General features: G+C 39.8%; 1 protein-coding gene across 1 annotated transcript; it reads left to right on the top strand.

Annotated features, from left to right (window-relative positions):
• Window positions 1–671: 671 nt before the first annotated feature.
• Window positions 672–14435, top strand: LOC130927402 (UDP-glucuronosyltransferase-like). Its single transcript, XM_057853205.1, has 5 exons — window positions 672–1625; window positions 5057–5188; window positions 5291–5378; window positions 5537–5756; window positions 9790–14435. Exons 1-5 carry the CDS (start codon window positions 765–767, stop codon window positions 10070–10072), a joined length of 1584 nt encoding a protein of 527 aa, XP_057709188.1. The 5' UTR covers window positions 672–764; the 3' UTR covers window positions 10073–14435.
• The last annotated feature ends 660 nt before the right edge of the window (window positions 14436–15095 follow it).

The raw sequence follows: 15095 nt of genomic DNA, 5'->3' as shown, positions 1-15095 counted from the left end.
CTCGTCTTCTGTTGTGGCATTTCTGAGCTTATTGGCTTTGGAAAGACGCCAGGTTTTAAGGTATAAAGGGTCCATTTAAGTTATCCCATTAAGGGCTTAAAATGCACATACACAACAGTCTAGACAAATCTCGGTTGCTTTAGAAATGCAATCAGAATTCAAAAGTTTCTAGTTGCATTTGTGGCAAATAGTAATGTGCAGAAATATGGAATACCCTCATCATGTAATGAAATATCAGTTGAAACAAGGCAAAGGGTGAAACAAGGTCAAAGGAACGTCAAGCCCACATGTTCAGGCGTGGGGGAGTAGAGGCACGCTCAAAGTAAACTTTGCACTGCTTTGCACAAATCAGTTGTATAATCCGTTAACAAAAGCCCTCAATCTTTCGCCTACCGCTGACTAGTTAAGAGGCAAATAAAACACGTTTGATGCTTAGACTGAAAATGTTATTTAAAAAGTTGAAGCTGTTTGCCTGTTTCAAAACGTGAAGAATGCTCAAAGTTCCATAAGACATGCGATTGGCAATGAGAAAGGAGCGTGGCAAGAGATATGATTGTGTAATAAAGAGGAAAATAGTCAAAAGCATATCAGCAAATGATTTACTGTTGTAACTTTACACCACTACTCTGTCTTGTGCTGTTGATGCCTGATATAAAAGCTTCCAAGGACCGCATGCTCGCTCACACCCGCACACACCTCAACTAGGAAAACAACACGGTCTTGCTCTTTTTTGGTCACTTTTGCTTCTAGGGAGAGAGGAAGCAATGACTGTCAGGGTGTGGTTTTCTGCTCTCGGGCTGCTGGCCGGGCTCTGCTGCTTCATTCTGGGGCCTGCCGAGGGTGGAAAAGTACTAGTTTTTCCCGTGGATGGAAGTCACTGGCTGAGCATGAAAATCTTGGTGAAGGAGCTGACTCACAGAGGACACGATGTGGTGGTTTTAGTGCCTGAAAGTGGAATGCTGATGGAGAACTCAGAGGGCTACCGGACTCAGTTTTTCCAAGTGCCCTACAACAAATCTGAACTGGACAGGTCGTTTAAGCAGCTCCAGGGCAGCGTCTTTGTCAAGGCGCCGGCATTCACAGACTTATTTTTTAACGTAGAGCTTTTGGTCAATTTTACGACATTCCAGGCAAAAGGCTGTAGAAGTCTCCTCAGCCAGCCATCTCTGATGAGTCAGCTAAGGGATGAAGGTTTCGATCTGGTGCTGACAGACCCTTTCCTACCGTGCGGCTCCATCCTGGCTCGTATATTTGGAATCCCGGCTGTTTACTTCCTGCGCGGACTACCCTGTGACTTAGATTCCAAAGCTAACCGCTGCCCTGTTCCTTTATCTTACGTTCCCAGATTCTACTCCGGTAACACAGATGTCATGACTTTCCCACAAAGGGTAAAAAACAATTTAATGGGGCTCGTGGAGTCTTATTTGTGTGGGCTCATGTATGCCCACTTTGACGATCTGGCCAGCGAGTTTGTGGAGGAAGGCATGACCTATAAGAAGTTGTTGAGCCACGGTGCTATTTGGCTCTTGAGATACGACTTTGTTTTTGAGTGGCCTAAACCCATGCTGCCTAATATGTTTTTAATTGGTGGTATCAACTGTGCAAGGGAGAAGCCCCTGCCTGCAGTGAGTATTCTGACCATGCATGACATCTGGATTCACTCATGGCATTCTATATGCACATTCTAGGAACACACACTTCCTTTTTATAAAACCAGGCTTAAACCTTCCATGGTGGTCAATCAGAACTAGCAAAATCCTGTTGTAACTCTTTTCTTTGACCCCTTCCTTGACCATTTAATTACAACTGTTTGAGTAGTTAATCAAATCACAAATAACCATTTGGAAACCTACATAAAGGATGAAATGGGATTGAAGGATTACTTGTATAATCTTGTTTGCATGTTTAGCAGATGAAAATGTTGTTAAAGAAAACTTTTTTTTCACTCTCTTGTTGCCTTTGTCAAAGGTGTGCCATGTAAAGTAAACAGAGTGGAAGGGATTCTGTGAATCTGCAACCTTGAAACTACACAACTGTAGAGTAGGAGAGACTGATGACAATTGCCACTATTACTCATTGCCGGCCATTGACTTATTGACATCAAATTCATTTACACTGTTAGGACAGTTATTGATGATCTTTTAGTGCCATCGACAGTGCTAGACGTCCACTCCATTTGGCTTTGGAGGAACCTCTCCTTGTCATAATGGATTGGACATCTGGTGCTGTCAATTAAAGCCAACACGTTAAATGAGTGCCCTGTAAAGAGTTAGCAGAGGTTTTACAAATTGCTATACCAAGGGTCAGCAACCAGCGGCTCTAGCTATTTAGCGCTGCCCAAGTGGCTCCCTGGAGCTTTTCCAAAAATGTTCAAAAATGATAAAAAGATTGGGAGGAAAATATGTTTTAGTTTTAATATCGTTTATATCGGAGGAAAAACATGACACAACCATTCTTGTAATTCATTAATATTGTAAAGAAGTTAAATGGGGCGGCATCATACAACAGTGTAGCCACAAGGTGCGTCATTCTCTATAGCAGTGTCAGTGACCTTTGCTGAGTCATGGCACATTTTTACATTGGAAAAAATCTCGCGGCACACTACAAACCAAAAATCTCCCAAAATTACTTTCTGTACGGTATATTTAGTTATAAAATAATTTCTCAATATTTATACATACTCAGTGTGAAGATGAACACAAAGTCGATATCCTGGCAGGAAAGTTCTTCAACAGCTCTCAGTCGCTCTCTTTTTTATTTATGTATTTATTTATTCATTTTTTTTATAGCAGTTAGGCTCGAATAGCTCAGAACTATAAGGCAGGGGGACTTTAGCAATGTCTTTTACCGCATCAGCATCTCGCTGACAATGACTTTGCAGCCAGGCCAAAGTGTGGCACTTTTTTGGATTTAGCAACAAGTTCAGCAACAAGGTAACTGGCTTTGAGGGATTTCTCATTTACCTTTATAGCTTTTCTCAAAAAAGTTGCCCGTTTCTCTGTGTTTTCACAAAGGCGAACAAAATAGTCCTTCGACTTGTTTTGAAGCGACAACTACTGCAACTGCTGATGTCGTGTTCAAGAACTGCTCGGATTTCTAGCCATCAGCCTTCTTGCTGTCCGCGACAATGTGTTGGAATAAAACACAGGGGGAGTATTGACGGTTGTTACATATGGATAAAATAGAAAGGCCACTTTCGTGTATATTGACACTTGACGTGTCTAATCAAATTGTTGTACAGTAGACGTGCTGGGGTCCACATCGCGGACAGAAAGGTGGCTGATGGCTAGAAATCCGAACAGTTCTTGAACGCGACACGAGCAATACCTCGCTCATCTGCACACGACCGTATCTTTCTACCTACTTTTTCTTTCCTACCGCAACTCAGTCCGACGACGTTAAAAAAAAAAAAAAAAAAGCGTTATTGGATCATTTCCCGCGGCACACCTGACGATATCTCATGGCACACTTGTGTGTCGCGGCACACTGGTTGAAAAACACTGTTCTATAAGATGCACTGCAGAGAAAATACACATTTACTGTATTTTTCGCACTTTAACGCGCATCGGAGTATAAGGGGCACCTTCAATGAATGGCCTAGTTTAAAACCGTTTTCATGCATAGGGCGCACTGCATTGTAAGGCGTGGTTGGCGTTGCGTTATGCATCCACATGATGGAGCTGAGCTAAACATAATGTCATGCCATGATTAACTAACATTGATCCATATACAGTATATTGTAAGGCACATCGGATTGTAAGGCACACTGTCGGGTTTTGAGAAAATTGAAGGCTTTCGGGTGCGCGTTATTGTGCGGAAACTATGGTAATCATGAAGGCTGTGCTTGTTGCCAATTTAGTCATTTTGATAGTAGGCTAATATAGCTAATATAGATACAGACAGCCAGTGAAGCCTTTATTATAAAGCTTTCAATTTTCTGCGGCTCTAGACATATATATATATTTTTTTTTGCTCCAATATGGCTCTTTCAACATTTTGGGTTGCCGACCCCCTGTGCTATACTAATCAGCCTCAAGCGTCTACTAATACAGTGGTACCTCTACATACGAAGTTAAATCATTCCAGGACGTTGTTTGTAAGTTAAAAGAATACATAAGAATAAGAATACATTATAATTCCATTCATTCGTTCCACAGCCCGAAAACCTACACTAAATCCTTAATAAATACTGCTGGTACCATTACAGAGGGCAATTATACAGAGCAAAACAAATAAATTAAAAATAAAAATCGGAATAACAATATAATAATAATAATTCCTGAAATAATGTCAAGAATCGGGTTCTAATGTGGCGGATGTGTTTTTCGTGCTGTACCGCTTGGCTGACGTGACAGTGAGATAGAGAGTGTTGTAGAGATTTTACTTTCTCTTTAGATGTCCTGTTGTTGTTGGCGCCAACTGCAGAGGACAGTAGACGTGTTCTGAAAATTCTGAAATAAAGGATTAAAAACCAGACGAAGCTGGCGATTTTTGTGTGATTTAACCACAATAATAAGTGTCACCTTAACTTAAAAAAACTGGCGAACGGAGATCGGAGGAGGACCGTCGAGACGGCCGTATTGTCAAGCCAGTTCACGGACACGCACACCATGCTCATATTTTTCTATCATTTATATCATCTTAATTTCAATGGTAAGCGTCACCTTTTTCCCTTTTTCACCACCTGCACTAACCTTCTTGGAACCCATGCTGATTTCTCTCATAAGAAAATATGCCGCGCGTCTGTTTTGGGGGAAAACGAACTGTGGCGCGGACATAAATCATCGTATTTCAAGCTTGTCGTTGGATGTAGAAACAAATGGCGAATCAAATCTTACGTCAGATGTCGAAAAGATCGTATGTCGAAGCAATCGTATGTTGAGGTACCACTGTACATTGCATAGAAAAGACCTTCTGCTACATAAAAAAAATGTTTGGCTTCATCTCTTTTTCTAAATAATTTAATTTTAAACCAGCAGTATTGCATCATGTTTAAAAAAACACACTAGAGATATATTTAATATACTGACAATATTGCCATGTATGATCCTGGCAGGATTTGGAGGAGTTTGTGGAAGGGTCAGGTGAGGATGGCTTTATTGTTTTTACCCTGGGCTCCATGGTTTCTAATATGCCAGAGCAGAAAGCGCTACAATTCTTGGATGCCTTTCGGCAGATTCCCCAGAGGGTAAGACACCAATAGTACAATCAATGACATGTTCCACTACATATCACACCATATTGCGCAAATGAACCTGTTGTCCATACATTAAACATGAGTATGTTACAGGTTTTATGGCGATATACTGGAGTTCCACTAAAGAATGTACCAAAGAATGTTAAACTGATGAAGTGGCTACCTCAAAATGATCTTTTAGGTAGGTTTGTGTTTTTAGTCAACATTGTGCAGGCTGGAATGTATTATCAATTGTAATCATGTTTCAAAAGCAAACTTAAGGTTTCCAGTTGTCTGTTTGTAGTTTGTGCTACGCTCCTTTAATGTAAACACTTCTTTTTCTTTCCAAATGCTGCTCAGCTCATCCCAAGGCTAAATTGTTCCTCACCCATGGTGGGACCCATGGTATCTATGAAAGCCTTTGCAACGGCGTCCCCATGCTCATGTTGCCACTGTTTGGGGACCAGGTGGACAATGTTCACCGCATGGTGGTGCGTGGTGTTGCTGAGAGGCTCAGCATGCACGATGTGACGACAGAAAAACTGCTGGTGGCTCTGGATAATGTCATCAACAACAAAAGGTAAGACAGGTTTCAAGTAGTAAATAAAGTAATCCGATCTTCTCAATGTTTATGAATGACAATTGAGAACATGATTGGTTCATCAAAACATGACTGCTACTTTAAATATTTCTCATCCTATCCTGATGAGTAATGATGTATGGTATTGTAATTTTTTAGCGTGTTTTCTTTCCACTTGGGGTTATTTTGGAATTATGTTCCAATCAAGTGACTGTCGCCAGTTCATTTTGGCCAGTTTCTTCACAAACACCGCTGAAAACTGTCTTGAGACGAGTAGTGCTGTGCGAAATGGAAAAAAATCTCCTATCGCGATATGGGCTATTTTATATCATGATATCAATATGCCTTATACAGTCCTGGCCAAAAGTAATGGCACCCCTGCAATTCTGTCAGATAATGCTCTATTTCTCCCAGAAAATTATTGCAATTACAAATGCTTTGGTAGTTATAGCTTCATTTATTTTGCTTGCAATGAAAAAAACACAAAGAGAATGAACAAAATTAAATAAATCATCATCATTTTACACAAAACTGGGCCGGAAAAAAGTATTGACACCCTCAGCCTATTACTTGGTAGCACAACCTTTAGACAAAATAACTGCGAACAACCGCTTCCGGTATCCATCAATTAGTTTCTTAAAATGTTCTGCTGGAATTTTAGACCATTCTTCTTTGGCCAACTGCTCCAGGTCTCTGAGATTTGAAGGGTGCCATCTCCAAACTGTCATTTTCAGATATCTCCACAGGTGTTCTATGGGATTCAAGTCTGGCCACTTTAGGAGTCCCCAGTGCTTTCTCTCAAACCATTTTCTAGTGCTTTTTGAAGTGTGTTTTGGGTCATTGTGCTGCTGGAAGACCCATGACCTCTGAGGGAGACCCAGCTTTCTCAAACTGGGGCCTACATTATGCTCCAAAATGCGTTGGTAGTCTTCATACTTCATTATGCCATGCACACGGTCAAGCAGTCCAGCGCCAGAGAAGGCAATGCAACCCCAAAACATCAGGGAACCTCCACCATGTTTGACTGTGGGGACCGTGTGCTTTTCTTTGAAGACCTCGTTTTTTTCCCTGTGAACTCTATGTTGATGCCTTTTCCCAAAAAACTCAACTTTAGTCTCATCTGACCAGAGAAAATTCTTCCAAAATGTTTTGGGTTTTCTCAGGTATGTTTTGGCAAACTCCAGCCTAGCTTTTTTAAGTCTCTCGGTCAGAAGTGGGGTCTTCATGGGTATCCTACCATAGAGTCCTTTTTCATTCAGACGCCGATGGATAGTACAGGTTGACACTGTTGTACCCTCGGACTGCAGGACACTTTGAACTTGTTTGGATGTTAGTCAAGGTTCTTTATCCACCATCCGCACAATCTTTCGTTGAAATCTCTGTCAATTTTTCTTTTCTGTCCACATCTAGGGCGATTAGCCACAGTGCCATGTGCTTTACACTTCATGATGACACTGCGCATGGTAGAGACAGGAACATTCAGGTCTTTGGAGATGGAGCCTTGAAATTGTCCATGCTTCTTCACAATTTTGCTTCTCAAGTGCTGAGACAGTTCTTTGGTCTTCTTTCTTTTCTCCATGCTCAATGTGGTACACAAAACGACACAGGACAGAGGTTGAGTCAACTTTAATTCATTTTAACTGGCTGCAAGTGTGATTTAGTTATTGCCACCACCTGTTAGGTGCCACAGGTAAGTAACAGGTGCTGTTAATTACACAAATTAAAGAGGCATCACCTGATTTTTCAAAGGGTGCCAATACTTTTGTCCGGCCCATTTTTGGAGGTTTGTGTAAAATGATTCCATTCCCTTTTGTGTTTTTTCATTGCAAGCAAAATAAATGAAAATGTTATGATTTACATTTACATTACATTACATTTGTAATTGCAATCATTTTCTGGGAGAAATTGGGCGTTATCTGACAGAATTGCAGGGGTGCCAATACTTTGGGCCAGCAGTGTATATGCCATATATTTGATGTGCCAACACGACGCACCCATTGGTTGGATGCGCAGGCACAATGTGTGTTAACTGACACCACTATTTACAAACAATGGGAGCGTCTTCAAATACCACACCAGACGCAGAATAAGTTCCTAGTTTATCAGTACCTACCGTTGACTGTAGATTCGTCCAATTAGCGATGAGTGTACATTTTAACCTGGTACCTATCTCTTTGGGTTCTTTATTATCATTTTTGGATTTGTCGTTGTGTTTTTTGATTGTTTTTTTTTTTTGCTATGTGATTTGCCATTGTGTTTTTTATTAATTTGCCCATATGTATTTTGATTTGCCGTTTTTTTATTTTTTATTTCGCTGTTAACACAGACGTGGGTAAAATAGCCAGCTTTAACAGGGAAGCCCAGACTTCCCTCTCCCCAGCCACTTCAACCAGCTCCTCCGGCGGGATCCCAAGGCGTTCTCAGGCCAGCCGAGAGACAAGACCATATTAGTCCAAAATGATGACACAAAAATCATAAATTTCAGACCAGAACAACAATACAAAACATCACCTGTCCAAAGAGCTTAAGTGCCTTCTAGTGGAGAAAAAAATTTGTTAACTCTGATTGGTATAATCGATGTGGTTATTGTTTGAATGTGAAACTGAGACGGCCACTGTCGGCATCTCTGGCAATAATAAAGTCAATATGTAGAATAAAAACAAAAAAATGTAACGACTTTAGTGTAGCAAAAGTAGGGGAGTAAAAGTAGTGTTTCTTCACAAATCTACTCAAGTAAAAAGTATTGCGTGGTAAAACAACTCTAAGAAGTACCGTGTTGGCCCGAATATAAGACGGTGTGTTTTGCATTGAAATAAGATTGAAAAAGAGGGCGTCGTCTTATATTCGCGGTCCTGACATTATACCCCTTCACGACGCTAGATGACGCCAGATATTATTGAAGCGATGTTCTGTTATGACAGATCTCAGCTACTCTCCCCATTCACGACGCTAGATGGCGCCAGATATCATTGAAGCGATGTTCTGTCATGACAGATCTCAGCTACTCTCAAGTTTAACCAGTTTGCATTATTTTATTGCAATGTTTTTCCTTATTAAGATTTGTTGCAAGATTACAGTTACAGTTAGACTTCACTTTGATGGTTAATGCAGTTTTGTTGTTTTATCACAATAGATTGGTTTATTTACATTTCAAAAACCAGAAGCCATTCATTTACAAATGTGATTGCACTTTAGTTTACATATTTAAATGTTCAGATATTAAGATTTGAATAAGGCAAAATAACATTTTTTTCCCTCTCAAATATATTGTTATTATTATTTGTTTCAGATGAACTGTAATTATTTTCTGTATAAAAATTAATTTGGTGTTCAAAAAGTCTTTTTTCAAACTTGAGTCTTGAAAAAGAGGTGGTCGTCTTGTAATCAGGACTGTCTTATATTCGGGCCAACACGGTAAATTTTTCTTAAAAAGTTACTCAAGTAAATTTAACTGAGTAAATGTAACGCGTTACTACCCATCTCTGGTCTAGAGTGTAAAATATAGAAAACTATATAAAAGGCATACACTATATACAACTAAAATGTAGTACAGATGTAAGTAAGATGTACAAGTGGAATCTAAAGTGACGGTGAATTAGGCACTATGACAAAATAAAAATGCAGATACAGCATTGTATGTTTTCTCACACACAATGTACTTCTGTATACCTTTGTAGCTATAAGGAAGATAGACATGTAAAATGTCAAAACATTTGTATCGATATACATCGTCATATTGAACAATACTAAGCCTGAGCTATGCTAGCTAGTTTGTCCAATTGATTTAAACTGGGAGGATTGGCGGTGACTGCTCATCTTTCAGTGCCGTTACGGTGGCTAGACAACCAATCCAATTTGACTTGGAGGGGCAAATGAACTATAAACGGTTAAAATATATCAAGTAGAAGGATGCAAAACGTCCCATTAGTCACAAATTGGTTAAAATATATCAAGTAGAGGGGTGCAAAACGGCCTATTAGTCACAAAATTGATACCCCTGTTTTAAATTGATGTGTTGAATGGCTTTGTACAGGTACAAAGAGAAAATGGAAAAACTGTCAGCAATCCACCTCGATCGCCCAATTCCACCTTTGGATCTGGCAGTTTTCTGGACCGAGTTTGTCATGAGGCACAAAGGAGCCGCACATCTACGTGTAGCCGCACACGAGCTCAACTGGTTCCAGTATCACAGCCTGGATGTCATTGGCTTCCTGCTTGCTGTGGTTGCAACTACGCTGTACGTGACTCTCAGATGCTGCTTGTTCTTTACCCGCAAAGTTTGCACAAAGGTGACTGTGAAGAGGAAATCAGAGTAAAACCTCTGAGATGGATTTACCATAAATATTATGTACTGATCTATAAATGTTTTAATGTGTGAATTAATGAATATGTGTGTGTGTCTGGGGTAACAGTCCTAATTTTAAGTTGATCGCTGAAAAAATTAAACTATTTTTGACTAAATGGCAAAGTTTCATCGGTGTATGTGCTGTATATTTTTGTAAGTACTGTCATATAACGGGCCTTGTCTGTGACGGGGCCTATTCCTAAACTGCCCCAGAACTTGAATGAAGATCAAGTTTTTAAAGATTGTAGCTCTACTATTTTGTTAATTTAAAAAACTAACCTCATAAAGACTGTGAAGACATCAGATTTTGGGTCATGTAGGCAACAGTATTAACATTTGGCATACAAATGTGACCTACATGACCAATCGTCACATTTTTAAATGATAATCATCATGTTCTTACATGATTGTTATCATGATTTGACATGATACCATCATGTAAAAATGTTGTACTGGACTTTTTTTTTATGGTTGCAGCGATATGCTTCACAAATGTATATAATTTCTATGAATAGATAAAATTCTAAATTACAAACAATGAATGAATTAAATTAAATTGAATAAAAATAAAAATACATTGTGCTTACGGCCCCAATATTACTTGTACGTTTTTATTATTTAAATTTCATACAATTTAAATGAGTGCCAAAAGAATAAACAAAAAAAAAAAACAAAAAAAAAAAAACATGAATATAGAAAGTTGCTCCATTGTCTTCTGAAACTCTAAGTATTTTATGTGCAGCTTTATTGGATCACAAATAGACCTACAGTACTTACAAATCTAATACATAATCTTCATGACTAAATGACAAATGAATTCCATTTGCAGAACAATATGTTTGATCTACTGTAATAATTACCTTAGTTGACCACTATGCATGTAGGAGGGCAAATTTCAAACACTGGCAAAGTATGAAATTGTCACATTAAATTGAAACACAAAACCATGCTACCATGCTCATCACTGAAATTTTAGCTATGCGCACCAGTGTTGTTTTCGTCAACGATGACGTTAACAAAAAAATTTAGTCAACGAACACTTTTTTCATGACAAAGATAAGACGATAACAAGATAAATACATGTTTTGGGAAAAATAACGAGTCTAATACCAGTTTATGTCTGACAAGAACAAGACGAAAATGCGCAATGGTTTCCGTCACATGTTCACAATATGTGATATTATATGCGAAGCTAACCTGCATCGTAGCAGTGTCTGGTTGTGTCACTGATGTGACGTGTTGGCCCCTGCCACTCACCAGTGCGGTGTCCTCTCCACTTTCAAGGCTTGCACACACGCACACTGTAAGATTTGTTTTCTTATATTGGCCAGAAAGAATATGCAATAATAATAATAATACATTTTATTTGTACAGCGCTTTTTTCCAATGCTCAAAGACGCTTTACAGTAGGAACAAAAAAACAGCAAACAACGAGAACAGAACAAAACAAAACAATAAAAAAAATTATTATACAGTATGTTAAAAGCTAGTTTAAAAAAGGTGAGTTTTTAACAGTTTTTTGAATGTGGGAAGGTCAAAGCCTACACTGCTGGCCAAAAGTATCGGCACCACTGCATTTCTGTCAGATAATGCTTAATTTCTCCCAGAAAATGATTGCAATTACAAATGCGTTGGTAGTAATATCTTCATAGTTCACTTGCAATGAAAAAAACACAAAAGAGAAAACTTAAAAAAAAAAAAAAAAAAAAAAGTAATTTTACACAAAACTCAAAAAATGGGCCGAACGAAAGTATTGGCACCCTTTGACAATTTGTGATATTTCTCTAATTTGTGTAATTAACAGCACCTGCTACTTAACTGTGGCTCATAACAGGTGGTGGGAATGACTAAATCATACTTGCAGCCAGTTAAAATGGATTAAAGTTGACTCAACCTCTTCCCTGTGTCCTTGTGTGTACCACATTGAGCATGGAGAAATGAAAGAAGACCAAAGAACTGTCTGAGGACTTGAGAAGCAAAATTGTGAGGAAGCATGGGCAATCTCAAGGCTACAAGTTGATTTCCAAAGACTCGAATGTTCCTGTGTCTACCGCGCGCAGTGTCATCAGTAAGTGTAAAGCTCATTGCACTTTTGCTAACCTCCCTAGATGTGGATGGAAAACAAAAATTGACGAGAGATTTCAACGAAAAATTATGCGGATGGTGGATAAAGAACCTCGACTAACATCCAAATAAGTTCAAGTTGTCCTGCAGTCCGAGGGTACAACAGTGTCAACCCGTACTATCCGTCGGCATCTGAATGAAAAGGGACTCTAAGGTAGGATACTCAGGAAGACCCCAGTTCTGACCCAGAGACATAAAAAAGCCAAGCTGGAGTTTGCCAAACCTTCCCTGAGAAAGCCAAAAATGTTTCAGAAGAATGTTCTCTGGTCAGATGTGACAGAATTATCATTCTTGATTCAGCTCAAGCTGTGTGCAGACACACTCTTGCGAGCTCCCACGAGCAACTTATCTCAACCGATAAGCGCTCAGGGCCAACTTAGGGCCAGCAAGCTCGACTCCCAGTATGGCTCCAAAGAATTTGAAATCTGGAGAGTTGGATGAAATAAAATCATCCATACAGAAATTGGAGGACTCCTTGACTGGCTTGATTCAAAGCCAGAATCAAGAAAATCAAAGGAGAACTCAAGAAAACGTCAGAGAGCTCCAGGTGTGCTGAAAACGAGAAACTCAAGCAGGCTGTCGAGGAGAGAGATGTTCGCATCAAAAGGCTGGAAATTTTGGCTGACGATCTCGACCAGTGCCGACGCGTAAATGAGCTCATCATTTCGGGATTACAACTGACGCCTAGCCTAGGTGATACAGTGGCGCAACTGGCAATCGCTAAGCTGAAAGAGTATGGAATAAACATGGAACCGCTGGACATCCGTCGCTGCTTTCTGCTCCCATCTGGGGGGAGACGACCGGCGACGGTGCTCATGAAGCTGGCAGACCACAAGACCAAGACTGCCCTGCTTAACTAGCGCCGCCACCTGAAAGGGTCGAAGATTTTTTTGAATGACAACTTGACTCGCCGAAATGCCGAAATTGCAAGAAAAGCACGTCAGCTCAAGAAAGCTGAGAAAATAGCCATTACCTGGGTCTCGGATTGCAGGATCCTTATCAAGATGCAAGATATGATGATTAAAGCTATAAGGAGTCTTGAAGAGCTGACCCCATTCGAAAATTTATGATGACATCTGAAGCCACACTTTAGCTTGATCCGGACCACAACTTTTACAATAGCATGTTGGATAACTGTAAATACTACACAGCGGACCAGTTTAACAACTCCGTGGATGGTAAACTGAAACTTATCAACGGCAGGAGTCTCTACAAGAATTTTGAACACATTAAGGATTATCTACTAAAGATAACAAAGGCTCTGACTTTAATTTGCACGGATATAACATGGCACAAATGAATCAGGCATCGAAGGGGGCAGGGGGTGTTGCCTTGTTTGTTAATGAAAATTTTAGGTTTGAAATCCTACATGACATGTGAATTAGGATTGACAATCTCCTGGAATGTATTACAATTGAGCTCCTTATCCCCATTTGTAAAAACATAATTATCTGCTGTGTCTACCGAGCTCCTGATTCAAATGTCCAGCTTACTGAGTATATGGAAAAGATACTGTTTAAAACAAATATTCTTTTGTTGTGGAGACATTAATCTTGTGAAAAAATATGTACAACATGTTGTTTGATTTTTCCTCACACATTCATGTCTGATGAAACTGTTACAGTGATCTTTGTGTGCGGCAATTGTTGCCACCATGTACACCTTAAGAATGTACCCTTTAAAGAGACTTAGCATTTTGAGTCGCTACTCACATCAGCTGTGATACACATAACACTTTTGCCACACACATAGCCACAACAAAATGTTCCCACAACAAATAGATGCTAGAATGTCAGGGACAATGACAAAGCCATAACCTTGTACGCCCTGAAACTCAGACCACTAAGCCTGTGTACGAGACAGCTAAGTGATCAACAACCGCAATGGAGCTGCATGACTGGACGCTGAGTTACGAGAGAGCTGTGTGATCAACAACCGCAATGGAGCTGCTTGACTGGACGCTGAGTTATTGTAAACCCAGATTGTTGTTTGTGTTATTGTACAGTTTGTGGCCATGTGATGTATGTAACTGTACCATGTCTGATTGTGCGTCTTTAGCTGTATGGGGGGACGGGAAACTGATAAGCATATGCTTCCTCACGTCTGCCTTTGTCTTTTTCCTCGGTTCTTTCTTCCTTCGGGCAAATCATATCACATTTTGTAATTGTCAATGATTGTAAATGATACAGATGATGATGACAATAAATAAATATTTCAATTTCAATTTCAAGTAGAGCTTTTTGGGAAAAGGCATCAACATAGAGTTTACAGGCAAAAAAACGGGGCCTTCAAAGAAAAGAATGCGGTCCCTACATTCAAACATGGCGGAGGTTCCCTGATTTTTTTGGGGTTGCTTTGCTTCCTCTGGCACTGGACTGCTTGACTGTGTGCATGGCATTATGAAGTCTGATGACTACCAACAAAAATTTGCAGCATAATGTAGGGCCCAGTGTGAGAAAGCTGGGTCTCCCTCAGAGGTCATGGGTCATCCAGCAGGACAATGACCCAAAACACACTTCAGAAAGCACTAGAAAATGGTTTGAGAGAAAGCACTGGAGACTTCTAAAGTGGCCAGCAATGAGTCCAGACCTGAATCCCATTGAACACATGTGGAGAGATCTGAAAATGACACTCTGGAGAAGGCACCCTTCAAATCTCAGAGACCCGGAGCAGTTGGCCATAGAAGAATGGTCTAAAACTCCAGCAGAGCATTGTAATAAACTCATTGATGGATACCGAAGCGGTTGTTCACAGTTATTTTATCTAAAGGTTGTGCTACCAAGCATTAGGCTGAGGGTGCCAATACTTTTGTCTGGCCAATTTTTGGAGTTTTGTGTAAAATGATTTTTTTTTTTTTTTTCATTCTCTTT

This window comes from Corythoichthys intestinalis, chromosome 12 (genome assembly GCF_030265065.1).
Source record: "Corythoichthys intestinalis isolate RoL2023-P3 chromosome 12, ASM3026506v1, whole genome shotgun sequence".
In the NCBI taxonomy this organism is placed as follows: domain Eukaryota; kingdom Metazoa; phylum Chordata; class Actinopteri; order Syngnathiformes; family Syngnathidae; genus Corythoichthys; species Corythoichthys intestinalis.
This window is presented reverse-complemented; position numbering and strand designations above follow the sequence as displayed.